Raw genomic sequence first — 27,071 nt, forward strand, 5'->3', positions numbered from 1 at the left:
GCACAAGCTCAGATTTTTTTCACATAAACTTTAGCAAATATTAACACAGAGGGATTCATAATGATTGGGAATGGTCTTCCAGTGGAACTTTGACTGATAACTCTGTGTGTGACACTATGAAAATTTGTCTGACAGCGCAAATATGAAAGTAGTTCCACACTTTCTCTGATGCTGGCCTTTTAAAAAACATCTTTTAAATCTGATACCTATTTTTTGAACCCAGTAAAACTATCTCTTATTTCTGTTGCTTACCTGTAGTTGAAAAATCTTGCTATGTTTAGAGGTGGGAGTTCTCATGTTTGCTTTGTCTTCACCATATTGCTCTGTTTTGACACAGAAAATGGTAGAGGATGCTTCTGTAAAGACTTCTGCCAAGAACTGCCAAGCAAGCAATGGGAACAATAATATTTCTTCCCATAGTACCTCTATAAACTGTATGCACAGTATCAAAGAACAGATACCGAAGTATCAGGTAATGTTCATTACTTCTCTTGCTTGTGTTTATCCATTTTTACTGAAGAAGGTTGTGTTTAAAAGCCTTAGCTTACATGCATTGGGTGACTAGTTTTATGTCTGGTGCATTACAATTTAATCTGAACCTTGTGATATCTGCCCTGTCTTTAAGTTGTTGTAGGCCAAGAACATGTTGGGTATATCTTAACCTTTTGGTCTATCTTGGTCTTATCTTTGAAAGAGTTACAAAAGATATTTAATAGCATTATTATTTGTGAAGGTCATAACAAGCACTATACTGTTCTTTGTTCTTGGTTTGAAGGATTTCTATCTATGCTTCAGGTCAGTTCTAAAGAACGTGTTGAATATGGTATATTAAGAGACCCTTAGATTGTCCTCCTAGAACATGAAATCAAGAGAACTGTATTCCAGGTACTCTGGGTGTTTCTCAGTAAGAGCATAAACATTTCATCTAGAGAAATATTTGCTTTTGCTGATCAGTCTTTGAAACAAAATAAAAAAAAAAAGTCTGATTATTCTTGGAAACACAGTCCTCACTAATTTCTAATAAAAAATGTTTCCAAGAAGCTTTCTGCAAGGGCAGGGTAGGAGAGCTTACTCGCTTGAATAAGGTCAGTTTAATGCTTGGGCATCCAGATTACAGGATGTAAGTCCTATGGACACCTCCAGGTTTCATCGAGCACTGTATGTGGGAACATTGCTATTTCTCTGGAAATGCAATAGATCTTTATTCCTTTTTTTTTTTTTTTTTGCCTTTGGAAGTCCCCCTGCAGACAAGAGTAACAATGCCCATCTAGTGAGCAGAACAGAGTACGTCTTCCAGCTGTACTTGCTTGTACTTGCGCTGTGTTAAAACCATGTGGGACCTTAGTCGGCATGGAGAAGCAGAACTTGTTTGTATTCTTTATTCAAAATGTAACACCAAGGCACTATATTAAATAGTATGCCGACTTATTATTGACTTTGCTCTTACCATCTTCTTGTCTGTGTAGTACACCAGACCAGCCTCTGATGTCAACATGCTCGGAGAAATGATGTTTGGCTCAGTGGCAATGAGTTACAAAGGCTCCACCTTGAAAATTCACTACATACGGTGAGTGTCCTTTTCTGTGATGCACTCTCTTGTCAGGCACTTGGAATTGATGACTCACTGAAATGACTGTTTATCCTTTCAGCTCTCCCCCACAGCTGATGATAAGTAAAGTCTTCTCAGCCAGGGTAGGAAGCTTCAGTGGAAGCAACAATAAGTAAGAACTTTATTTATATCTCCTTTTTTTTTTAATTCCCTATCCAATGCAATTGGCTTTTATTTTTTATCCTTTTGTAGCCCTTCTGTCACTGCTTCTAAAGATGACTTAAACGAAGTGGAAAATCTAGTAAAAAATATGACATGGAGGTTGTGGAAAAAGATTCTCTTGGTAGATCCCAGCCAGGCCACCCAAGTTTAAAAACATAAAATCTCTGAGTTTCTGCTTCTTTATTTGCCCAGGACATGCAACAAACTTCAGAGGTTAGGTGCTATGGACAGTCAAAGCCTCTTATCTCTTCCTGCTGCCCCAAGGGTGAAAAAGGGGTATATGCCAAGAAACCTTTATGTCCCTGTACCCCACTTCTGTTTCCTTCAGCAGTGAAGATACACTGTTTCTTATCTGTTCTGTTTTTCCTTGTCCCAAAACTGGGCAAATGTGAATAAACTGAATCCCAAGGTGTGAGGTAGAGAAACTTCCAGTAAATCAAAGGGGAGCCTATGTAGAAAATAAATGTTTCCTTACAGTTTCAGAAAAACTTACTTGAATTTGATTGTAATCTTCAGGCCTCTTTTTTTTTTTCCATAAAATGAGCCTAATTGTCAAGCTAATAGTAATGCCTATTGACTACATTCTTAAAGAATACTGACTTTATTCACGCTGTTTAGCTTACAAGATAGCTTTGAATACATCAACCAAGATCCTGGCCTGGGAAAGCTGAGCTCGAATCAGAATGGTTTGGGAACCTGTCGCAGTGGAAGTAACTTAGGTAAATATTTCCAGGTTCTGTGTCTTTCTGACAACATGAGGTCATCTGTTCATTCAGTTTGGTTTTCTCCTGTGCATCACCTTCTTGTCTGTGTGTCTTTATTTTAACCTTTTTTGCATTGCGTTTTCTCTACGTTGCTTTTGTTTCCTAGGTGTGTTACAGCTGTGTAGCAGCAAACTGCTGCAGGGTGTGTCTGAAGGAGGTCCCCTCCGGCTCATCCGCAGTGCTTCTTTCTTTGCAGGTTTGTGTGGAATGCCAGCCACAGTGTGACCCATCCATATGCACACAGAAATCCAGCTCCTTTTGAATCTTTGCAGGACATACATAACCACTCTATAGAAACAGAAGGGGCTAAAATACTGACAACAGATGTATCTGGCTTATACCTAAAAATCCTTCTTGCCCAAAAAAGCTAAATTAATTACTTTTTGTTTGTATTTATTTTCCTATTCATGTGTTTCATTTTAAAGGTATTATAGTCCCATACTTTTAATAATAAGTGAGCCCTTATGTTTGTTAGAGAGCTTATGTTTCCTGGCTTATAGCTGGTTTCTTGCTAGTGTGCAGGTGTCTTGGTGGTGTACAGCTTTTTCTTCTCTTACCCCTTGCTGCTATTTTTTAATTTGATGGCAGACATTCAGAATTAATTCTTGAGTTCTTGGGAGGCTTTAAGATTTGGGTTGTGGTTTTTTTTCCTTTTAATAATATCTATTTCTCTAATTATCAAAACTTTGATGTAGTTTAAAGTCTTCTTTTACAGGCATACTGATGACCCATGCAGATCTTAGGCCTAATTAGTTATGGTAATTGCAAAACTGTGAACTGGAATACCAATGCAGTTTCTTTGTGAATCTTGCATGCTCCTTAATTTGAGTGGCTCTGCACTACTAACACTTCAATGTAATACAGCACAGGCTAAATGTTTCTGTTAGGCTTTGAATAATAAATCTCTGCTTGTGGAGTGAATCAGAAGCTTAATGGACCTCATATTTGACTATTTCATTATGATGTTAACCTGTATAAAATTAGTCTTGAGCACGCAAAAGAATGACAGCAGTGACAGAGTTGGTGGGGGGGAGGTACCACCAGCCCTCATTTTCAAAGCCTTTGAAAGCAGAAGCCTTTGACTTCTCCTAATGTAGACTGTGTTCACATTCTTAAGCTTAGAGATGTTTTACAGACTGGGGCAGATAGCCAGCTTCCTCCAGTAACATAGTACTCAGTATGGGAATACTGTTTGCTGCCATCTCTGCTCACACCATATTGCTTATTTAGGGTGACAGTACAGGATGTAACTTTGCTGCTTTATGACCTTTAAACGTAAGCATTATTTTAAAATGCTGACAAATAGTATGATGAGTTTTGTAATATTTTCTATTGATCTGATCTGTTTGTTTTAGCACACAGCACGCCTGTTGATATGCCTAGCAGAGGACAAAATGAGGACAGAGACAGTGGCATTGCTCGGTCAGGTATCTGCTGTCTGACTTGTTTGCCTGCTTTTGCAATTATGTTAAAATTCATTGGTGTAGTGATTCACTTGAAATGTAGGCACCTTATGACCCACAAATCCAAAATATTTTGGATATGCTAAGTGGCTTTCCTTCTGCTTTTCCCCAAGCCTTGATGTGAGAATATTGGTAGTGAAGTTCTTTGTTTACAGCAAATATTTTCTTGGTTTTCAACTGATTTATATTATGGAGAAAGAACTGACTCAAGCCTTTACTAAAGCAGGGAAAGAGATGATTTTTTTTGCACTGAATAGGAAAAGGAGGCCAGGAGATCTGTCTGCTGTCATTGGACGTCAACACATCTTATGACAGAATGCTTTTAATGAGAATAAAAAAACTTTTAATATATGCTAGTAGGGAATATCTGACTTAGAAAAGAATATCTTCAGGCAGCAAGATTTACTTAAAATATTTTCTTTCCTGTTGCAAATCAGTTATGTGAGGAAGATCAGCAAGCAAGAGCATTATTTTGGGGAAATTTTTCCCAGTTAGAGTATGAAGAAAAATATTTAACACTCTTTGTAATTCAGTATGTGTGGGGTTTCTTGCTTTCTTGATAGCATCTCTGAGCAGTCTTCTGGTCACTCCTTTTCCATCTCCAAGCTCTTCATCATCATCTTCTAGCAGCTACCAACGTCGCTGGCTCCGCAGTCAGACAACCAGTTTAGAGAATGGAATTATACCAAGGTGGTGAGTGCAGCACCTTTCTTCTTATACCAGCTGTTTGGTAGTATTTTAAGCTAAATAGAGCTTAAGCTTCTTTTTCTTTAGAAGTACAAATCCTGTTATTAAATGCTCTCAGTTCCATGTGCGTTACATAAGATTGCCAATATAAAGACAGATCAAGTTCTGGCTGCATAAGAACTACAAGGCCTGATTTGAAATGTACTTATTTTTATTGAGCATATAGGCTGTGTCTGAAGCCACATTTTTCAAAGTAAAATAGGAGTAAATAATTTCTGAAGAAGCAGAGCATCCTGCTGAAATGAAAGGTACTGTAACAGTACTGCTGCAGTAATTACATTATACTGTGATGAAGTCTGACCAGTGAGTGGTTACTGAAATTTTGGAGTAATAGGCCGTGACAACTCTCTTGGCTGGTACAGGATGTTCCTCATGTGACTTCTGCCAAAACAGGAAGGGAAAAAACAAGCAGTGATCAAAAAGCTTGGCTACTGTTTTGGAATTTTATTAGCTTTTGTACCTCAGTGGCATAACAAAGCATGGAATGTAGCAGATCTTTCATAGCTAATAAGCAAATTCTTCCCTTGACAGTTCCGAAATACAAATGGTTCTTGATTATCTGCTCATATGTACTCATCCACCTGCACACAAAGACAGCATGGAATTAATGCAGAGCTACAAGAAATTCCTGCTGTTTGGCCTCTTTCCCTCATCACTGTTTTCAGTTAAGTGAAGCTTAAAAGCTGCCAGTTAAAATATGTGGTCAGTAAAAAGAAAACCAAAACCTTTCTAAAAATACTTCTTTCCCTAGTGTCTATACTCAAACCTTTTTCCTGTATATTCTTACAAAATCATTTTCAACATGAAGAATAATGCAGTGATGCCAATGTAGCAGTCATGCTTCCTAAATCATGTTTGCAGTTGAGAATAAGCTAGTAAGCATTTTGCTTTCAGTTGAAATAATTTTTAATCTAGTTTCCTAAAGAAATAAGGCTAAGAGCAGTGCAAAAGTTAAAACTTTTAGGGCAAATAAGATCATTTCAGCCCAGTTCAAGAAGTAGCCAAAGTTTCACAAACAGAAACTTCCTCAGAGTGCTACTGAAGTAACAAATACTTTAGAGGAAAGTAGCCTTTTTGGGCTGCTGCTTCACTGTATGGAGTAGGTTGTTTTTCTTCCACATTGGAGAATGTATGCTGGGGAAAGATTTTGGAAATGGGGCATTATTATTTCCACTATTTAGAACTACTCTTGAATTGTAATTCTTTCTAAGTCAAAGTAGATACTTGTTTTCTGATTACTTGCTAAAAAAACAATAGGCTTTTGGTTGAATACTTCAGTGACAGCAGAGTTTGTACTTCAGTTTGTACAGCCAAGATTCTACAGTCTCTGTGACTTATATTTTAGGCCAATAGCTCAAAGAAAATGAGCTGTCTAGCTGGAACTCCATGTAGTCAATTGGCAGGCAAGATAGATTAGCAGCTTCGTTGAAAAGGCTTCTCTCACAGACCTAAATTCTTCAATTTCTGTTCCTGGGAAGCAGTACAAAAGCTTGTGATGTTTCTTAGATGCTGACTGACCATCCTTTCCCAACTTCCTTGGGAATTTGTGTCTCTGCATGCAAGTTCCTGAAGTTCAAATGAGGTTATGTTTTTGTCTTGAACTCTGGTTTCCCACAAACTTTTTTTTACTGGGTTTTATTGTGTGTGTGTGTTTTCCTGTATTCCTGAACTCATACCTCTATGATGAGAAACTTTTGAATGTTTAACTTTGTCAAACCAATTATGCTGTAAACCACTTATTTTTAGAATGAACTTAAAATGAATGCTTAGCATTCTGGCTTTCCTCTTGTTAATTGCTTCGTAGTGGTCTATAAATGCCACAGGCTCCATTTCAAGATAATTCTAATATGAAAAGCCTTCAAGCTTTTAATTACCACTCACTGATACTGCAGTCTTAACTTACAAAGAAACTCCAAACCCAAGCTATTTCCGTATAAGCTGCTGCTCTGAATGTCTCCATTTATGTTCTAATGGTTTCCTTGTCTGTTCTTACCCTTCTTCCCCTATAATTTCCAGTGGATTAAAAGCCATTATTCTATTCAGGTTCCTTCCAAAAGACATTTTGATCATACTGTGTTACTTATTGAAGTATATACTTTTTTAGAGACCTTTTTTTTTTCAGTGAAATTGATCAAGGAACTTTAAGCAAGAGAAAGTAATAGCTCTGTAAATCCAGCAACATCAATACTGAGCACTGCAGTGAAAGTATTTATGGAGGAGCAGGATGAGGGGATTGCCACCTTTTTGTGTAATAGCAGAAGAACTTATGCTGGGCTAAGACTTGTGGATATAATTCAAATCAGTTGCCTGTGTACAGGACTAGTTTAGAATTTTGATCAGGTTGCTGCGGCACTTATCTAATTGAGTCTTGAAAATCTAAAAGGGTAGGAATTACACAGCCTCCTTGGTCCATTAACCATTTTTTTTACCCTTTGACATCATCTGCAAACTCACTGAAGGTCTGTTTTGATCCACATGCCAGGCCGATAACCAAGAAGTTGAACAGTATTGATCCCTGTATGAACCCATGTGTGATATTGAAAAGTGGCATAACTGTAGAAAGAGATGTGGCAGAACCATCAAGTGGATAAACAGAACCCAGGGAAATAATGTTGTAAAATAGCCACTGTTTGGTTTTTTTGGGTGGGTTTGGGGTGTTTTTTTAGCTGAAAACACTTCATTTTAAACTGAAGTATATGTAACTTTCAGCTAGTCACACATGTATTTGTAGGCGTTAAGTTTGTGTTTTCACAGTAATTACTAAGTGGTGACATTTAGTCTTCTGTTAAAATAGAAAGTTTTATTTTGCATGGTTAAGCGTGTTAAAACATCCATTTTAAGATGCTGGAGCAGCATAGGTAGCATGTTTCCCAACTTTGCTAATGGAGAGCAGTATAGATTGAAAAGCATCATATGCAGGAGCTTGAGTGCTGGGTGCAGTTCAGAGCTCTGAAATTACCTTTAACTTTTGTTGCTAATGATTTTGTGCATTGTGTCTCCATTCTCTTAATCCCCTTTAAAGTTAAATCCAGAAAGAGGGATTTTGTAGAAGCTGTGTTTAAGAGGAAGCTGTTCACACTACTTTAGGAGCTGGCCTCCTTGGGGGTTGCCTTCCTCCTGTCTGAGCAAGCATTGGTCGTATCCATCAAAATGTTGGGTATCCTCTGTTCAGAGACAGGTGATAGCAAAGTCTTCTGTAGTGAGTCGAAGGAGACCCAAGAATGAATTACATTCTACTGCACAGAGAAATAGGGATAGAAGACAAATTACCTCTCAGTACATAGGTAACTGTCTGAACAAATCTGTCTTACAGGTCCACTGAAGAAATGTTTAGTATGGCTGATGAAAGCTGCAGCTCCAATCCTGCAATAGTTCGGAGGAAAAAAATTGCCATCAGTATAATCTTTTCTCTGCCTGAAAAAGAAGAAGCACAGAGAAACTTCCAGGATTTCTTTTTCTCTCACTTCCCTCTTTTTGAATCTCACATGAACAAGCTGAAATATGCAATAGAAAAGGTACAAAATACTAGTTTTGTCTTAATGTGGAAAAGTGTCAAACAGCATGAAGTGTTCTAGAATCTGATAGATTAAGAGTGGGAGAAGGTGCGTGGTTTTGAGCTTCCCTCCCTCCTTACACATGTAGTCTTGAGCCTGAGCCCAGTGTAGGAATTCAGAATTTGCTAAAAGAGGTGCAATTTCTCTTCTAGTCAGAATAAGAATTGAGAGTTTTATGCTATGGGTGGTTTATTTTTTTTTCTTCGCTTCTTACCATATTTCACTGTGAGGGTTTCTTGACTTGGCAGAGACTGTGGAAATGATGGTATTCTATTCTTTCATGCAGTCACTTAAAAAGAGACACAAAATGTTTGTTGCTGTCTTCTCCATACTCCCCAAAATATTTTCTTCTCTCCCCATGCCCAGTCTCAGGGATTAGCCTCTCATGAGGTAGAGGGAGGTTGGCAGCTATTGGTGTCCTGAGTGGCTGTATAGCACTGGGGCTAGACCTTAATTATTTTGACATGTTAATGAAGCTTAAAAAGATGAAGAATGCGAATCCCTTAAGAAGCTGTTTTGTGTCTTTAACTCTTAATCAAGGCCATGATCTCATGTAGAAAAATAGCAGAATCCAGCCAAAGGGTGCAGGTTTATATCAGCCGTGTCATGGATGCCCTGGGAGAATTCAGGTGAGTTAACAGAATTCTGAATTACAAGGAGAGCTCTTCTCATGCCCCTCTTAAGATATTTGTCACTTCCAGTTATAAGCAACTGAATGCAGGATCTTGTCATTTAGCCAGTCTTGATGTTAGAGTGAATGAATGAATTTTCTGTGTTGGGTAAATGTGTTTAAAAAAACAGTTCAGCCATTTTCAGAACAAGAGCAAAAATAGTTCTGTCATGCTCACCTATAGCTTTGATTGTCAGTCTTTAAGATCTCATCAGGAGCTGGCTTCTGCTGATGCCTGTGCAGATTGATTGTTACATTTATGCAGATGAGTTGCCTACTCCCAGCCATAGATGCTGAACAGTAACTGAAGTTGCTGACAAGACAGTTGCTGTCAAAGGCACAAAGGTTTTGGTACCTAAGAGAGGAAGTATGGCTAGAGGCCAAGAAAGGCAGGCTAGGAGAGAGAGACAAGGCTTTGGTGGGATGGAGTTTCTGTAATGTCTGGAATGTGGAAATGAATCATTGCAATGAATAGAATAGGTTCTGTTCCCCCTCAAAATGATTTCTGAATCATTTTTCTGAATGCAAATACATGAGGAAATACAAGAAAGGGAAGACGTGTGATTCACATGTAGACACTAAGTTTCTGGTATACCAAATTAGACTTGTGTTCTGGGGCACAAGTAATTACTAGTAATTATCCAAAGAATAAAACTCTTCCAGTTTGTTCAGTCTCCTAGATCTTACAAAAAATAAAAATAAAAATCAGTGGACAATAGAAGAGGAAAGGGGCTACTTTTGTTTGCAAGACTGAAATGTGCATGTTAACACTTACTTTTGTGGATTTTTCTTTGAGCAGAGTTACCATCTGGAACCTATATTCTGTTCCAAGGATTGCAGAGCCTGTGTGGCTCAATATGATGTCCAGCACCCTGGAAAAGAGTCATCTATGCCAGCGTTTTCTTAAAGAATTTACGTTTCTGATAGAACAGATCAACAAAAATCAGTAAGCTTCCTCCACCCTCTTTTTCTAAAAAAAAAACCCCAAACTTTTGTGCATCCCAATGCATGTGTTAAAGCACTTAATGGGACATTCTTTTGATGGTGTTACATTGGTCGTATTCTTTTTTCTAGGTTCTTTGCTGCTTTGTTAACTGCTGTGCTGACGTACCATCTGGCTTGGGTCCCAACAGTAATGCCAGTTGACCATCCTCCCATAAAGGCCTTCTCCGAGAAGCGCACATCGCAGTCTGTGAACATGCTGGCAAAATCCCATCCATATAACCCTCTCTGGGCACAGCTTGGTCAGTAGGAAATGGAAGGCTTCAGGCTTCTCTATAACTAGCACATTCCTATGTTCATTTCTCTTATCTAAGAGCTCCTTGTGATCCAGATCACACTTACAGATGTACCTGGCTGTAAGCTTGGGCAGAGCTACCAGCTGATGTCTTGCACATGGTTAAACAGAGAATTTGGAGGCCAGCTTAAATAGCCTGAGTGCTCTGCTTTTTTCCCTGGTCCCTCATTGTCATCCTCCGTTAACCTGCCTGGCTAAGTAACTTAGTATAGAAGTATTAAGATGCTGCAATTACTGTGAGTAGTCTGAGCAGTTTGGGAAGAACAAGACTGGATTGAGGGGAGTTTTCTGGGTCCTGGGGGCCATTTGTAGTTGAAACTGCCCTGGCTACCTCATTTCATCTCTTTCTCACAGAGCTAGGATGGACACCAAGATAAGGGTAGAAGTCTGGCAACTGGCACTACCTCCATTCATTCACAGTTACGTGAGTGGGCTTGGGCCAAGATATTCTTTCTGTGCCAAGGTCCTCAGGCTGTTCTTGGAAAAGTATTTTATAGCTTTTAAGTTATCTTGATACAGGGGATTAAATAACTGCTGTCAAATGAGTAGGTAAGAGCCGAGAGAATAATGCTGCCAGTGGTAAATCCCTGGAAATTCCTCTTCTTGGAACCAGCTGCAAGTCTGACGTCAGAATGGTCTTAACTTTAACTGATATTTATATGTAGATTAACTGATATATATGAGTGTAAAGTAACACACATGCACAGTAAAACAGTAATGTGACATTTACACTGTGCTGCTGATTGTTTCTTTCTCATTGTCTCAGATACATTTGTTTTTCTCAGCTAACTTTATGAAAGTAAGAATTGCTACCTTGGCAGATGTGTTTCCTGGTTTAGGATATCTTTAAAGTGTTATGCAGAGGACTAATGGATTAGACTTGGAGGGTAAAATAGCAGCTTTTTCAGGTTTACGAGGACAGAGCCAGGCCTGGGGTTAAAAAAAACCCAGCTGAACTGGACATAGTAGTTCTTGTGATTGTTCCCAGAAGCTACCACTGGTGACTAATCAAGAATCTGTTTCTGTTCTGTCCTCCCCGGCTTGTATGTTGCTACCAGCATTGGCCTAGCCAATTTCTCAATGCCTGAACTCAGTGATTTTTAGTTTTCTTTTGTTCTTGTGAAGTCCGAAAGCCATTATCTGGCAGTTGCAGTAATTGGTAATGAAAGTAAGATGTTGCCCTCTGCTGGTCTTTAGAAAAAGGTGGAGGGGAAATAAAAAAAATCATTGAGCTTAGTGCTTTAAAACGGAAATTACTTTTTATTAAGGAAAAGATTTTTCCGTACCTGTATATTTCCACCTTCAGATCCATGTTTTTGTTGTATATTACATATCAATTACAGTTATGTAAAACAGTAAGTACCACTGTCAGGAAGACATAATGCTGTCTTAAATGTCAGCTTTAATGGTTTTAACAGTTGGCGTTAGTATGTTTTGAAGACCACAATTTTGAATTTTTGTACTGACTTATTGGTAATGGTCTTATGTAAAAGTCAGTTGTGCAAATGAACATAAAGCCTGAATCTGATTTCCATAGCAACTGTGCTCAACTTAAAAGTAAAAATAGATCTTCCCATTTCCTTTCCTAGTGCTAGTCCTTGTAACCCACCTGGCACTGAGGCAAATTCCAGCAGAGTAGTCTGAAGCCCACTTTCCATTAGTGAGGAGTGAATTTGCTCGTGTGTTAGGCTATGGGGCTAGTTGCAGAGGTGTTCTTAATGAGGGGAAGACACTGAAGCCACCACACAGCAGCTTCTCCAGTGCATTGCTAGCATTATGGGAAATGGCAGATCTTGGCAGGGGTGACGGTAACTGAAAGAAGTGGAATTACTGTCTCATTGATCCTTGTTCTATAGGAATGGAGTCAGGAGCCTTGTTCCTTTTATGTTACGTATGGTGAAGAGGGGTATGAGTAGAAATGTGTTTGTATTTTTTTATTGTGTGTGGGTTTTTTCTGTTTTAGTCTCCTCATGTTGAAACTAGAGGTCTTCTTGCTGTTGGCAGAAACCTTCCTGAAGCTCTGATTTTAACTTTCATTTAGCGTAGCTTCTTGAGGTCTAGCACAAAATCCTGTTGGCAAACTTGGTCCAAAACATTTGAGCAGCCCTGAGCAAGGACTTGCCACCTAAACAAATCAATTAGATTAGCAGGTAGCTGATAAAGCCATGCTTCAGAGAAGCCAGATTTCAAGGTGAACACTTACAATGGATAAAGGAAATTGAGCTGGCAGTTGTCTCCTCTCTGCTGGTGATATCAGCCATAGTTTGGTTAGGCAAAGACAATTTGGTGAGTGTTCACTAATAATTGTCAGATGAAGACAACTGGATTAACTGAACCTGGTAATAGACATTTCTTGAGTTAACCAATCTTTGTCTGATAAGAGATCTTACCTTATTTACTATCTATGCTTACCTCTCCCAGAACTTCAGGGCAGAAACCCTTCAACTGATAGAGGATTACAGGCAGCTAAAGACAGTTACCAACTCTCCCAAACAAATATGTTGAAAGCAGGATATATATGACCTTAGTTCTGTTTAAAAAAACAAAACCCCAACAGTTCTCCAGGATAAATGAACTAGCAAATAGGCAGCTCCTGGGGAGAACTGAGAGGGGGAACACACTTCTGTTGTAGTTTCTACCTCTCATTTTACAGTTCTATTTTTAGTGAATACATTTTCTAGTTCTCTGCCATCCCGTGCCAAAGATAAATGTTCATGTTGGTGAGGTTGACTCAGAGTACGTAGAAGTGCATGTGCCTAGCCCAGTAGGGTAGTTACATGCCTCTTTTTTCAGAACCCTGCTTATTAAGCTAATATTGAATCCTTTATTGCTTTTCTTATATTGGTCCTGAAAAAAAAAAAATCAGATTTTATCTGTATGAAAATTCCTGTGTTTAACAGACAAAGTTACTGAAATAAAACAACTTTAATGTGAAAGAAAATATGTAATAAAATAGAAAACAGTATAGCTGGATCTATATTCCTTTTCACCCCCTGTTGTGTCAATTTCCAAGTGATTATATCTTGTAAGCATCATGTAAATAAAATAGTTAGTGGCTTTGAACAGAAAGAAACTGAGTAATAGCAGCTACTCACAAAACCACCAAAACGCTTCTGGGCAAAAAGCTAAGTGCTTTTGTTAGTCTTTGTTTTAAGCTTTTATGAACTTGCTGTGAAAGAAACGAACTGTCTGATTTGTGTCCATAGTAAATGCTGTTTCAAAATATGTTGAATTTAGGCTTATATCACAACCAAACATAAACATGTGATTGTTTTCCTGTACAGGTGATCTCTACGGTGCCATAGGCTCTCCAGTGAGATTGACTCGAACTGTTATTGTTGGAAAACGCAAGGAGTTGGTGCAGCGCTTACTTTATGTTCTAACTTACTTCATTCGGTGCTCTGAGCTGCAGGAAAATCAGCTGACATGGAGTGAGAAGGCTGGGGTAGAAGAGCAAGTGCTAAATGGAAGCAAGATCACAACTGCCCTAGAAAGGGGAGAGGTAGAGGAGTCCGATTATGTTGTTGTCACTGTTAAAAATGAACCTGCTCTTGTGCCTCCAATCCTACCTCCAAAGAATGATGGAAGTAAGAACAATAGTATGGTAGAGTGGGCACATGACCCAGAAAGCACTTATGCTGTCCCAGCCTCTTCAAAAGAAAAGAAAGAAGCAATAGGAAAGGCCAGTCAGAACTCCGAAGCATCTGTTGACTGTCTAACTAGCAGTTTTCTTAAGGGAACAGCTGATGGTAGGAAAAGAATTGTCACCGATACAGGAGTTGTATCCTACCACTTCGAAGAGCCACCTAAATTGGAGGATTTAACAGAGATAAAGAAGAACAAGAATCAGAATGAGAGAAAAGCGGAAAACCAGTTATCTAGTAGGTCATCTGCCTTACCTTGTCCTGAAAGGTCTGGCCACAGGAGTTCACACTTGGAAAAGGTCACTTTTCAGATTGGAAGTTCAGCATCACCAGAGTCAGACTTAGAAACTCATAGAAGAGAAATGGAAGAAAATCTGAGAGCATTGAGAAAAAATCCAGAGGTGATACATTGTGCCTCAAATTCCACAAATCTGCCTGTGAATGCTTCCCAGAATCAAAAAGAAAGTCGTGAAGCTGCCTTTAAACCCTTCAGTAAAAGTGATGTTTGTTATGCACAAATCTCACCTTGTGTGGGGAAGAAGAATATAGTTCACCAACATATAGAAAGTAAAGAAGCTGAAATGAATTTAGTGAACACAATATCTAGTGAACCTCTTTTGCCCACGGATAATTTAGAAACTGTAAAATTGCCAAGCCTGAAAGAAACTAGAACTTTATGCTCTGGCAATCTGGAGAACTGTTCCCCTAGCTGTGTAGAAGTAGGTTCTGCTGTCAAACAGGATTCTCCTAAAGTAGGTGCTAAAGATGTCCCCTATGGGGATGCTGGAAGGAAAAGCTCCTTCAGAGCTGAAGGGGACATTCCAAGGAATGAGAGTTCAGACAGTGCTCTTGGAGCCAGTGATGAAGAAGGTGATTGTTGTATCCCTGATGAAGTAAATCGTCATAATGTCAGCAAAAGACTTGAAGAGTTTGCAGAAGTGGAACTTCCTTTACCAAGGTAAAGTAGTTTAATTTAGAACTAAATGGAGTCAAGAGCTGTTGCTACTTCAGAGGTGTTCAGGATTTAAAGTCTGAAATCCTCTGGGATCTTGAGTAAGTTCCTTGCAAACAAATCCATAACAGACACTGATGTGGTTAGGATTCCTGTAACTAGACTTGGCAAAAAGAAAACTAAGGCGGAGCAGGGTTAGGTAGTGAAATTTGTGACAAAGATGCCCTTCATATGTCTAATAAAAAAGGTTGATTACTTTTTTATGAAAGCTGTCTGAAACATTTAATATAGACAGAACATCTGAGGACAAGCAAATTTGACAAATCAAAGACGGATTTGAAATAAATAAGGTCATCTTGTTTGAAAACTTTTGAGCTTTGCAGGTGCAAATGGAGCTTGCTGATACTTAAGGTAGGTAAAAAGTTTGCTGCTTGGGCTGAGTTGGAGAAAACTCAAATTTAGCTATCTGTTAGCTGCAGAACATATACATCACAAGCTCTAATACATTTAGATTTGCCTTTTTATAAGTTCAAAGGAATTGATACTTTGTTCAAGTTCAGCTTTTAAAATCTTTCTTTCAAAGAGCACCAGTAATTGGTTTTGTGTATTTTGAGTACAATGTTGATTGATAAAATAGAAGCAGGGGTGATAAACCAAACTTCTCATTCATTTAAAATCTGAATCAGTTTGTCAAGCAAGAATCTTATGTGCTTTTTTTTTCTGTATTTCAGGTCAAATACAATCAGCAGTCAGTGTGTGAAAAATTTTGGAAGATCACTTCTAGGTGGTTACTGTCATACGTATATACCTGATCTAGTGCTGCATGGAATAAACAATGATGAAAAACTCAAGCAGTGTCTATTGGCAGACCTACTTCATGCAATGCATGTGAGTTAGTGTACTGTTCTGAGTTATAGCAGTAGTTGTGATATTACCAAGATCTACAGAAGCAGGTCCTTTGAATAGGCTTCTTTCTACTTACTGTTTGTAACAGCCACAACTGTCTTCCTTCTTGGAAGATGTAAGCCCTTAATGCATTGTGTGCAAAACCTGTTCACACAAGAATCACGTGTGCTTTCCTTTATACTGTCTTAAGGTTTCTCTTTAGAGATAAGCACAAGGAAAATTGTTTGCAACTTCAAGTTACAAACAAGGAAAAAACCTCAAACTGCTTCTCAGTCACAATAGCTGACAATTATCTATATATCATAAAAATTATGTGCAAGTTGAAGCATCTTTTTTTGCCATTAGCAGCATGTATTGCAAGGCAGATGAAGTCTTGTGGAGGCCTATAGTAGACTAAACCGTAGCAGAAATGGCTTGACTACATAAAAGTAATTGTCTATAGGTAGGAACTTTGCCTTGTTCTTACTCTGCTTCAGGTACTCCTAAATTATGTAACTAACCTTTCACTAAAGTAACTGTGTGACCTTCATGTGCAATTTTGAATGTTTATCTAGTCATTGTCAACAGCTGCTCTGCAGCAATTAATCATCCTGCTGGAATGAGTTCACGTACTACCTGGAACAGTGATGCACGTGTATGTAACTTTAAACAATACCAGATTGCTCTGGTTGATTGTGCAGAGCAAAATCCTTCATATAGCTCTGAAACATTAAATATGCTTTCACCATCACTGGATCAGTAAAATTATTATTCTCTCTATTTTGGAAGAAACTTGTCTTCTCAGGAAGGGTGGAATATTTGCAAAAAAGTATTGGAGTAGTAATTTTGAAGCACTACTTAAATGCCTTGATCAAATTGTCAGTTAAGACTTAACTGACCCAATGTTGAGAGATGTAAACTCTGTCACTGAAGTTGGTATTCCTTGTCATTTTTGAGATGCCTTTGGTTTCCTGTTGGTTCACTTTCTTATTCCCTACCTCAGCGTGACTAAAAGTGGAACCTCAAACTGAGTTGCGAAAATGTATGTGAAAGTGTCACATAATGTTTGTATTCTTTATCTGTTGCAGCATCCAGTGCTAGATGAGCCCATAGCAGAAGCTGTCTGCATTATTGCAGACACAGATAAATGGAACGTACAAGTAGCTACAAGCCAGAGAAAGATGATGGACAATATGAAGTTAGGCAAGGATGTTTTGGTTTCAAGTCAAGTATCCAGTTTACTGCAGTCTATTTTACAGCTTTACAAACTCAACGTCCCAGCTGACTTTGTAAGTATTTCTTTACTGGACACTATAGGTAATGCAAATTGCTTAGCTTAAGGAGGAAGACCAGAGTTTTGTAAACTGTGTTGCTGTACCAATGAACTGGTGACTGAAGTGATACAGAGTTGACACAGTATATTTGAGAGAATGAATGGTACAGTGCAGTAACAGATGCTGTTTTATCTGTAATTTACATGTAATAGGTCAGATTAAAGTTAACTACTCAAATGCATATGATAAAACTAAAGTTGTTCAGGCAGTTTTAGCATGGTTCTCATGTGTTTATGATTAGGGCTCTTAAATTTGGCTTTTTTTTTGTTTGTTTGTATTATTTCCACACTTCTATTTATGTTGTTGAAGCTTCTATCTACCCAAGCCTGTTTCTAGCATACAACTTTCTGTTCTAGGGCTTTTGATCCAACCCCAATGCAGGGGATGCCTCTTATCTCTCCTTCCCAAATAATTGTGCCTCTTATGTTTACTTGTTCCTTCTGTTTTATGCATGTTTTTGCCAACTCTGTCAGTAAGTGCTGTCTCAGATAACCTTGCCAATGTCTCCATAGAATTGCTGGGAGGAGACTGAAACCCGAAAACACCTGGAGGCGGATGGGTTGCAGCAGGGGATTGTCCTCTTGCATTATCCCTGTCCCACAGCATCCTTTCCTGTCCTTATTAGTAGTGGAGTTCATCATAGCAAAATCAGTAATGCTGGCTTTGCTGATTACAACAAAATTACCCACAAGTCTCACAGTGGTAATTACAATGCGGTTTTATCGCACAATTGTAGGTGAGGGGAGATAGGGTGGATTTTTCAGTAGTCACCCCTTTTTCAATTAACTGGTTTGTCCTTCAGCAGATAGTCTTGAGAAACTTTGTAGGAGCCTGTGTAATGGCTGCGCTAGCAGATGGAAGAGGAAGATAGAGCTAAATACTAACAGCTGTAAATAGTATTAGTCGCACTGTTTTGAATAAAATTAGTGGTGTTGATTACGTGAAGTTCTTGAAGTCAAATGCTAGGCAAAATATGTGGGTATGTTGTCGTTGTCTCTGGATTCTTCTGGGCATTGAAAAATATGCAACTTTGGTTAAAATTATATCTTAACACTTGCACAGTAACACCTTAAATTCTGGCATTTTTAATCTGAATAGTTGATTATGCAACTGAATTGTTCTTTCCTACGTTGCCCTCTTGTTTGTGTATGCATTGTATGATCTGAGAGGGGTTTGGAGGTAGAATATTTTTCAGGGATTTTTTACTTCCATTTTTCTTGGAAAAAGGCACAGTGAAGTGACAGTGCTAGAAGTTTGGAAATTTGCTATAATCCACATTAGAGACACTTTGATCCTTCTGTTAGTGGATTTTGCAGCTCTTTACTAGAACAAAACCATCAAGTGCATGGAAGCTGTGCTCCACTAAACTCTAGGGGGAGAAGTGTGACTCTTTTGTAGTGATTCTATTGATTTAAGTTTTGACAAAAGCATATTGATCAGAGATGAACATAATGCAGTATGTTTGAAGTTTCTTTTAGGAGTGTACTTTTTTTACATGCAGTTTCTGCTCAGATGAGTAAGTTTTTGAGTTTTGTGGTATAACAAAAAACAAAGCCCAACTTTTGAAACTGGATGAAAGGCAAGTGGTGATACCTTTTGTTGTGGCATGTCAGACTGGTAACCATACTGTAGAGCTTTGCATCATGCCAGCAAGGGAAGTAATGATCATAGCTGCTGCATGTCAGCAATATGTCAAGTTTTACTTGCACCTTTAAACTCATTTTAGCTACTTTCCTAAAAGTTACTTGACATTTTGTTTTGTTTTTTCCATGTAGTCAATGAGGAAAGCTGCGGAAGCTAACAGTACAGAAAAAAAACCCAAACCCAAAACTTTTGGACATTTTGAACAAAATGGATTCATGTACCAAACTTATGGGGGGGAATGTCTTTTGATTCTTTGCATCAGGAGGAGCAGATAATCTTGGATATAAAGAATCTCTCTTAGAATAATGTGGGAATCTTCCTTATTTACTCCCTCATACCTTAAAAAAATATAAAAATCCATAATCCTTTGGCATGAGTACTGAAATTGAAATATGTTGAACTGCCGCTTTGTGAATCAGCTGCATGCTCTCCTCAACCACTGAGGAAGTGCTTGTGGGCTTTTTGCATTAAGGTTGCCTGTAATGGAAAAGAATATTTCCCTTTCAGCTAGAATCAGAAGTGTTACAAGTATACTGACTTGATTGAAAACTCACTTGAAGCAAACAGATAAACTACTCTCAAAAAGCTTTCCTCCACTGGTGTCAATTATCTTGTTCTACTACTACGTAGCATGTTTTAAAAATGCCTCTTTATCTTCCATGGTTAAGACCTAATATAAACTCAGAGAATCATTAAAAATCTTCATCTTACTCCAGACCAGAAAATACATGGTAGACTACCTACAAGTATGAGTCTTTTCTTTGCTTATTATTTTTTTAATTACCAAAACTGGTTTCACAGGATCTCATTTCTTATACTTACGGCTTTCATTCAACTTGAAAAGTACATTGGACGATGGCCTGAAGCTATTTGCTGCTACTGTTTCTAATTGCTGTCTATGCCTGCCAGATGATTATATATTTGATAATACAAGGTTCTGCATGCACTTTCTGCTTTCATCTCCTGGAGTTTGGAGAGCTGAACTAATTTAACTTTTTTGAAGTGGTCATCATGGTGGAAATAAGGAATATATCAATTTGAATATACCTTTGTCCTAGAACAAAATACCTGATAAGGCATCCTACTGCTCATCTTGTGAAGACATCATCCCTACTGTCCTTGTCTTATGAAAATAAACCTCTCTCTTTGAAGCTAAGGTTCATCTCCTCTCCTGCGGTTGGTGTATGAGAAATTACCATGCATCACATGACTATTTAAAGATAATACATGTTTCTAGCATGCTACTGCTGAAAGAAAAGGGGAGTGATTAAACTGTTTTTTCAGTTTGAACTATTACCTTTTGGCAAGCAGCATCAAATGCTTAAGCAATTTTAAACTAGAAGTACCTAGAACTAATTAAAACAAAAGGCTAAAGAGGATTCGTAACCTCGCTTCTATTGTAAAGTAGTGTGCAAAAGAGCTATGAAATTATGACAGATAATAGTGTTTTCTAGTTCTTGAGTCTTAATTTCTTGAATGCAGATCCCTAGACGTAGAGTGCCAATTTTAGGAACTGTTGTCTAAGCTGAGTCTTTCACAAAATATTATACTGACAACAAACATCAAGTATTGATCCAAGTATTCTGTTTTGATTCTTAATAAGATGTCTTGAGTGTCTTTGAACCTGGTTAAAACTATTTAAGTCAGCAGAAACACTGTGGCTGACTTGAGCGAAAAATGGATGTGCTGTTTATGGTGCCCGAGAGAGCTGGAATGCCCCAGTTTTATGAGGGGGTTCCCCTTTGAGGGGTAGTGATAACTTTTTAATAGTGCCAGCACACCTGTAACAAAATCAATTGCCTCTTCAGATTTTTAAGTGGAGATTTAGTTTGAAAGATGTTATAGCTAAGATAAAAGATGAAATTATATGCTTACATTCCTGTAAAGTTTGCATGTAGTTGTTAAAGCCATTCTGAAGTTTTTGGTCTGTGTTTACAGTGCATAATGCATCTTGAGGATAGACTACAAGAGATGTACCTTAAAAGCAAAATGCTTTCAGAATATCTGCGAGGACATACAAGAGTGCATGTAAAAGAACTAGGAATGGTATTGGGGTGAGTATTATAGATATTGATTAATGGCAAAACTTGGGGTTGTTATTTTCTTTTCCAGTTTCTGAATGTTGTTATCTTGTTCCCGTCAGGACTTGCTTCTTGATATCTAGCACTTTATTGTGTATCCAATAAAACCATCTGGAAATCAGTAGGAAATAGTTCTACAGCAAGAACCAGTTACTTGTCATTCTTAAATCTTCAGAATGAAGAAAGTTTGGATTTTGGATATTAGGATGTTATCCATGCATTCATACTTACTCTTTCTGTCTCAGTCTTCTTAGTAAAAGCTTCATCCCAACAAATACTTGAAAATTTTTGTTTAGGTGGTGCAGTCGTATCTTGAGCAAAGAAGGCTTCTCAAAAAGCAAGTGTAAGAAAAACAGATGTCCTTCTTGGCAGCTGTCTTCTAACAATAGTACTTGATTGGCATAAAATCTTTAGGGATGCATCTGCTGACAGCAGAAGAGGGGGAAGGGGAAGAAGTGAATACACATTCCCAAGAAGATGGGTTTTAGCACTGTAGGTGAAACTTAATTTATCCAGACTATTCAAGATTTCATACTGGGAAATGTAGTTGTAAATAGTGAAACCCAGAAACAAGCACTTTTTTCAGTGTGTGTATAAATATATATAAATTATATATATAATTTATAATAATAATTATATATATTATTTAATATATTATATAATAAATATAATAGTTATATATTATTATATAATATAATATCTATTATAATAATTTATAATATATATATATAAACTTAATTTATCCAGACTATTCAAGATTTCATACTGGGAAATGTAGTTGTAAATAGTGAAACCCAGAAACAAGCACTTTTTTCAGTGTGTGTACAAATATATATAAAAATACAGATATGCCCTGGCCCTTGAGCAGCTTTACTTTTGGAAATGGTTGGAAGCTGAACATTGTGTTTGAGAGACATTCCTGGTATTGTTACTGCATAATAATGAATTCATTCCAGCTTTTGGTCGTCTTTCGATAAGAGTGCTACTGTATGGTGAACTGAGTTATACTCAAAACATGAAATGCAGAATCTTTCATAAGCTAATGTTTAGTACTTTCTTAAACTGGGCTTACTGATGCCTACTGACCGGTAAGACTAAAGCTGAGGCTTATGGTTTGGCAAATAAATAAAAATATTTAAATCCCAAAAGATTATATACTACTAAATGCAATACTGCTATCTTTTGACTTAAAGGGCAGTGTACTTCTTGGTTTTAAACATTATTACCTACCTGAGTAGTGGGAATAAATAATAATATAATAGTTAACTCAGTATAGCAAGACACTTCCAGTTTCTTTAAAGTGGATAAAAAGTATCTTCTTATGTTTCTCTTGTGAAGGTGATTGTATATTTTAAAGTCTGTCTCTCTTTTTAATTTCTAGGATTGAATCCAATGACTTGCCTTTGTTGGCTGCTATAGCAAGTACTCATTCCCCGTATGTTGCCCAAATACTCTTATAAAATCTCAGGATAGTCATTCCCTTAAAGTGAAACAAATAAAATGGGAATGTTGAATGAAGAACAGAGGTGCCAAACACTGGTGAAGGGAAACACTGAGGAAAGCAGGTGATGCCTGTACCTTCTACACCTTCTGATTCTGATTTCAGCCAGATGTTTTATCGGAGGACTTCAGTTTACATGACGTAAAAGGCATTCAGGTTTTTCTTACAATCTCACTTATGACTTAAAGCAAGAAAGTGACTGCATCCTTGCATTTTATTTTTATTCAAAAGACAAAAGTTAACACTATGTGGCAGACCAGGAGCTGCCGTCCAAAACGCTGCTCAAAACCATGAAGTAACAGTTAAAAGAACAAGTGGGTTAGAATGGATATTGTAATACTACGCTTGTGAATGTGGTGTGGTGTATGTCTCTTTGCTGGGGAGGAGGATGAGCTGTAAAATATGTATATAGCATTCCTATACTCAAGTGTATTAGATGGGACTTTTGTTTTTCTAGCAGAGCATACACATGGTTTTGTATAGTAGACATAATGGGCTCAGAACAAGGAACCTGGATTCAGCAGCCAAATGCAGTGTGGGAATGGAGGTGTTCATGAGATCATGTGACTTTTCCCTTGAAGGAGAAGAGCTTAAGAAAGCTGTGGCTGCTTCTGTTTTAATGAGGAGACATTCAGATGAGCCCATGGCTAAAAGTGGAATGGAATGGACTTCTGAGATAGGGATTTTGTGGGAAAGCCTTATGGAATTTCTGCTACAAGTTTACATTTGTTGCTGATGCAACTTCAATAACTCTCTGAGTTTCTGTATGACTGTAGTCCTGGGAACTAAACCTGTGTCTTAGTATCATTGAGTATTACTATTTCCAAGAAGTATGAATTTAACAAACATGTTTGTCAAATGCCAGTGCTATTAGTGTACATCTGTGCACATGCACTACACCAAGCAATGGGCACAAACCGAAGACAATCTTACTGGGGAAAAAGAAGACAACAATCAACCCCTCACCAAACCTTTAGTCACAAGTATAGCTTTTTTTCCAGCTACTAGTTGTCTCTAAGTAGGAATAAAAGGAGCATTGTTTGAAGTAAAATGAAATGTAGGGGGCAAACCCCAGTATTTGATATTACTATGAATGTTTGCAATTACCCTCTTTGATTCTGCAGAAATGTTGAACTATCATCTGGGTGCCTTTCCTTAATAGGTTAACTACTCTGAGACCAGAAACTACTTCTCCACTAGTTGATACTGGCCTTCTATGTTTCTAGAAAGCAAAATAAACTTTTGTATTTCACTGTTTTCATCTGGTTGATAACATGAATGTAAAAAAAATGACCTTTTTTTGCGTAAAGTACTGTTAAGCTGGATATGAAACTATGGACCAGACTGAGGAGAGAGAACAAAGGATCGGAACACACATTCTTGAAGAAATGGAAAACTCAATGTTGGACTGTTCTGTTGTGAGCCTGCATGAATGAGGTGTCTGAAATGGTGAGCTTGCAATCAAATTGCTGGCAACACAATTGCTTGGGATTAGTGAATTCTAATAAGAAACTCCTGGTCGCTCTTTGTGAGTTCTCCTCGTTGGTGATAACAGATTTTTAACACTGAAGGGACACACTTTTATTAAAAGTGTTTTTATTTACCTTGATGTTTGGACTTTTCTACAGTAAACTTTCAGTGATTTGAAATAATGAAATGTGCATATTGTGAGCTGTTTAAATGTGATAGGGGTCTTGATTAACCTTGTGTTGCTTTTTGAGAGAAATAGGTAGACTGACCTACTGTGAAAAAGAGGTTGTTTCCAAGTGGAGGATTACTTAATATTCTGATACAGTGCTTCTAAAGCTGTTCCTTGTATGCTGGGTTTCTGATCTGACATTCCAGATGTTACTTTTATCACATTTTCGTATTTGTCCCTAGTATTCTGCCTAAAAAGGCTAAAATCTCTCTATGGTTCATATTTTCTTGTACTACTTACAGTTAAGAGAGTTTTTCCTATCTTTTGTTTGTGACTCCTATCTGCTGGAAAGTAAACTTACCTCTGCATATAGCTGTCAGCAGATACCACTCTATTCCTTAAAGTTAAGACAAAGTAAGAACCATAGAGCACGTCACATATTCCTAAACTACCCCTGTGATGGAAAATGTGTGTGTGCACGCATGTGTAAGGCTACAAAACTGCTTCCCTGAATGTATATAGAAATCCTCATGTACTTTCTCTATTCCATGACACTCTTAAATAGTAGCTGAGTTCATTAAAAGTCAGTTCCGGTTCTTTTAAGTATTGGGTTTTTATCTGAACAGACTCTGTTCAAAGAAATATGTGCTAATATGGATATGTGCTTTTGTTATCACAGTGCGCTAAGGAAGTCAAAGGTCAGCCAACATTCAGTGATTGCAAGACTAATGCCATGATCAGTAACACCTGATTTTACTGCATCAACTATAAAAAAAAGTTAAATCTGACTTTGGGCAAGACTTCAAATTAGCCAGGGGGTGGCATGTGAGCTGGTGGTCAGAAGCACTTGGATTTTCTTCAGCCCAAGCTAAAACTTTATAGTTCTTGCTGCTTTCTCTAACATTTTGCTGCTCTTCAGAATTTACACGATGAACTATCTTTTTTCTCATAGTTTTAGTTTGGGAGGAAGAAAATCCAAGAAAAAGCTATTTATTACCTTTAAAAGGCTCTGGACTATAGAAATTTAAATGCATATTTTCCCCTCCACCAAATGTACTACCTCAGTTGACAGGATTCCACCTTCTAGGGCTTCTTTTGACTCTTAAGTCTTTAACTTGTTTTTAGTAGCATCTTGCTGTTTATGTAAATTAGTGTGGCATGACAGGGCAGTAAATACTTACAGATGTGTTGTTAGACATCTTTAGGGCATGTTTCTGTTTTTATTTTAATAGGATGAAAAATTATATGAATGTACAGATGTGTTTAAAGTTGATAATGTAGCTTAATTTTCAAATATTCCAAAGTTGGTTTTATCAGTATTATGTAGTTTTTTGTAAACTTAAATACATACTTTCTTGGTTAAGTGGGAATGCACAGTCTTTCCGAAATCCCACGTAAGTGCAGTTTACACAGTGCAATTTAAAGAATGTATGCTTTTTCTCCAGGCAAGACTAAACCTTCATACGCAGAGGCAAGGAATAACTGCTAAACCATAGTATTTAATCTAAATGAATTTTTTGATCCCAAATGATACCAAGATCTAAACATCTTAATTGTCTACGTAATCTCAGAACTAATTCATACAACTTTCATCTGCCCAAAAGAAACATATAGACACTGGTTCTGTAATTCACATTTTTTATGGCATCCTCCAGAGTTATAGATGATCTTCCCCATTCCCTGCTTTTACTGTTAAAGTCAAAAACCCTTTTCAGACACACCAAATTCTTGTATATAAAGTTTACATGAAATGATCATTTATCCGTCAAAGACACTAAATCAAAACTGAGTCTGAACTGCTGAATATACTCTAGACTGGGGTTGTTTTTCAGGTCAAGTGGGCTAATTTGACATACATAGCAGGTTTTCCATAGTAGAAAAAAACAAGTGTGTTGTTATTGCATGTTTGGAGCGCATAGGCTTTTTTAGGAATGACTGAATACCAATGTCGAGCTACATGAATTTTTTTTCTTATAGTTGTTTATGTACGCTATCATTTTGGTCTATTTCTTTGCGGCATTTGGTGCAATAAACTTTCTGAAATGAACATAAATGGTGTTTGGTATGTTCGTTTTTGCAGCTTCTCAAGTAACTGTTCTAGTTATTGTAGATGAGATCTAATAGCGCATGGACATCCGATAACCCAGTAGTGGAGTAAGTAGATGTTGCAAGAAATCCCTTTAACAGGAAGTCTTTGCAAAATTTGGAACCTACTTGAACACTGTTACCATCTTTGGAAGTTTTACCCCACTTAGCTGTGAAAACAAGAGCTCTTACAGTGTGAAAACTTGTGAAAACTAACTGCAAAAAAGAATGGAAAGGGAAGACACTGACTGCTGGAATAGGTCCTGCAGAGGTTCTGCACACCTGTGTGGCTGGCATTTAACTCAAATGCATATGAAAAGAGCTCTCTGAAAAATGTGTATATCCCATTTTGAAAATTACTCAGCCTAACAGGAATGAGTAACACTTTATGCCTACTAGGTTATAAATTGGTTGATGGGCTTGACATGAATGAACTTAAAATAACGAGGTGTTCAATTTATGTCCATGACCTCAACTTATACTTAGTATTCTGCAGCTTGCTGGAAAGTCCTTACTTATGGAACAGAAATGGAGAAGAGATGGTCAACTGTAATGGTGCTAAACACCTTTGAATGCATCTGAGGTATAACCCTATTTATAGGGTGTAAGCACTTCTTACTTACCGAGTGAAGTGTCTGAGGTTTACTTGTTTGTCAGGCAAACAAAGATTGGAAAGAAAAAAAACAAAACGGGAACTTATGCTCAAAGGTGCTTAAATGCTTGCAGTCACACACTTGAAATAAAGGGAAATGGCTGTTGTGTTGCCTACTATGACTCCTGTGTAATTGGTGCTCCTGTTACTGCTCCTGCAGAAATGGTGGCATGTCACAGAGGTTAACCAGGTTTGGCATTCATGAGAATGAGGTTTTTCAGTGTGAAAAGTTCATCAAATGATGGTGCTGGTGAGTTGTAAACTCACCCTAGCTCTCTTGTAAAATTGTGTAGCTGCCTCCTTTCTAATTCTGTGATTTCATAAGAGGGCTTGAAACAATTTAATGGCAAATCCCTGTAACAAGGGGAAGACCCCATTGCCCTGTCCC

General features: G+C 37.7%; 1 protein-coding gene across 8 annotated transcripts in view; it reads left to right on the forward strand.

The window, feature by feature from the left end:
• The window catches only part of FNIP2 (folliculin interacting protein 2), a 51,146-nt gene extending 25,147 nt beyond the window's left edge, over positions 1-25,999 (forward strand). For 3 of the 8 annotated variants that reach the window (XM_065693619.1, XM_065693655.1, XM_065693600.1), the window contains exons 3-18: positions 338-472; positions 1,467-1,567; positions 1,650-1,721; positions 2,390-2,490; positions 2,642-2,731; positions 3,891-3,962; positions 4,562-4,691; positions 8,059-8,260; positions 8,840-8,928; positions 9,769-9,915; positions 10,044-10,213; positions 13,551-14,868; positions 15,594-15,750; positions 16,836-17,036; positions 20,664-20,779; positions 22,188-25,999. In XM_065693619.1, coding sequence (XP_065549691.1) covers positions 338-472; positions 1,467-1,567; positions 1,650-1,721; positions 2,390-2,490; positions 2,642-2,731; positions 3,891-3,962; positions 4,562-4,691; positions 8,059-8,260; positions 8,840-8,928; positions 9,769-9,915; positions 10,044-10,213; positions 13,551-14,868; positions 15,594-15,750; positions 16,836-17,036; positions 20,664-20,779; positions 22,188-22,266 — 3,180 coding nt within the window. In that variant the 3' untranslated portion in view covers positions 22,267-25,999. Of the gene's footprint in view, positions 1-337; positions 473-1,466; positions 1,568-1,649; positions 1,722-2,389; positions 2,491-2,641; positions 2,732-3,890; positions 3,963-4,561; positions 4,692-8,058; positions 8,261-8,839; positions 8,929-9,768; positions 9,916-10,043; positions 10,214-13,550; positions 14,869-15,593; positions 15,751-16,835; positions 17,037-18,856; positions 19,908-20,663; positions 20,780-22,187 lie in introns of those variants that run through there. The other 5 variants (XM_065693645.1, XM_065693627.1, XR_010615772.1 and 2 more) reach the window with 4 other exon arrangements.
• The last annotated feature ends 1,072 nt before the right edge of the window (positions 26,000-27,071 follow it).

The sequence above is a fragment of the Lathamus discolor genome, chromosome 1 (assembly GCF_037157495.1).
Source record: "Lathamus discolor isolate bLatDis1 chromosome 1, bLatDis1.hap1, whole genome shotgun sequence".
Classification (NCBI taxonomy): Eukaryota; Metazoa; Chordata; class Aves; order Psittaciformes; family Psittacidae; genus Lathamus; species Lathamus discolor.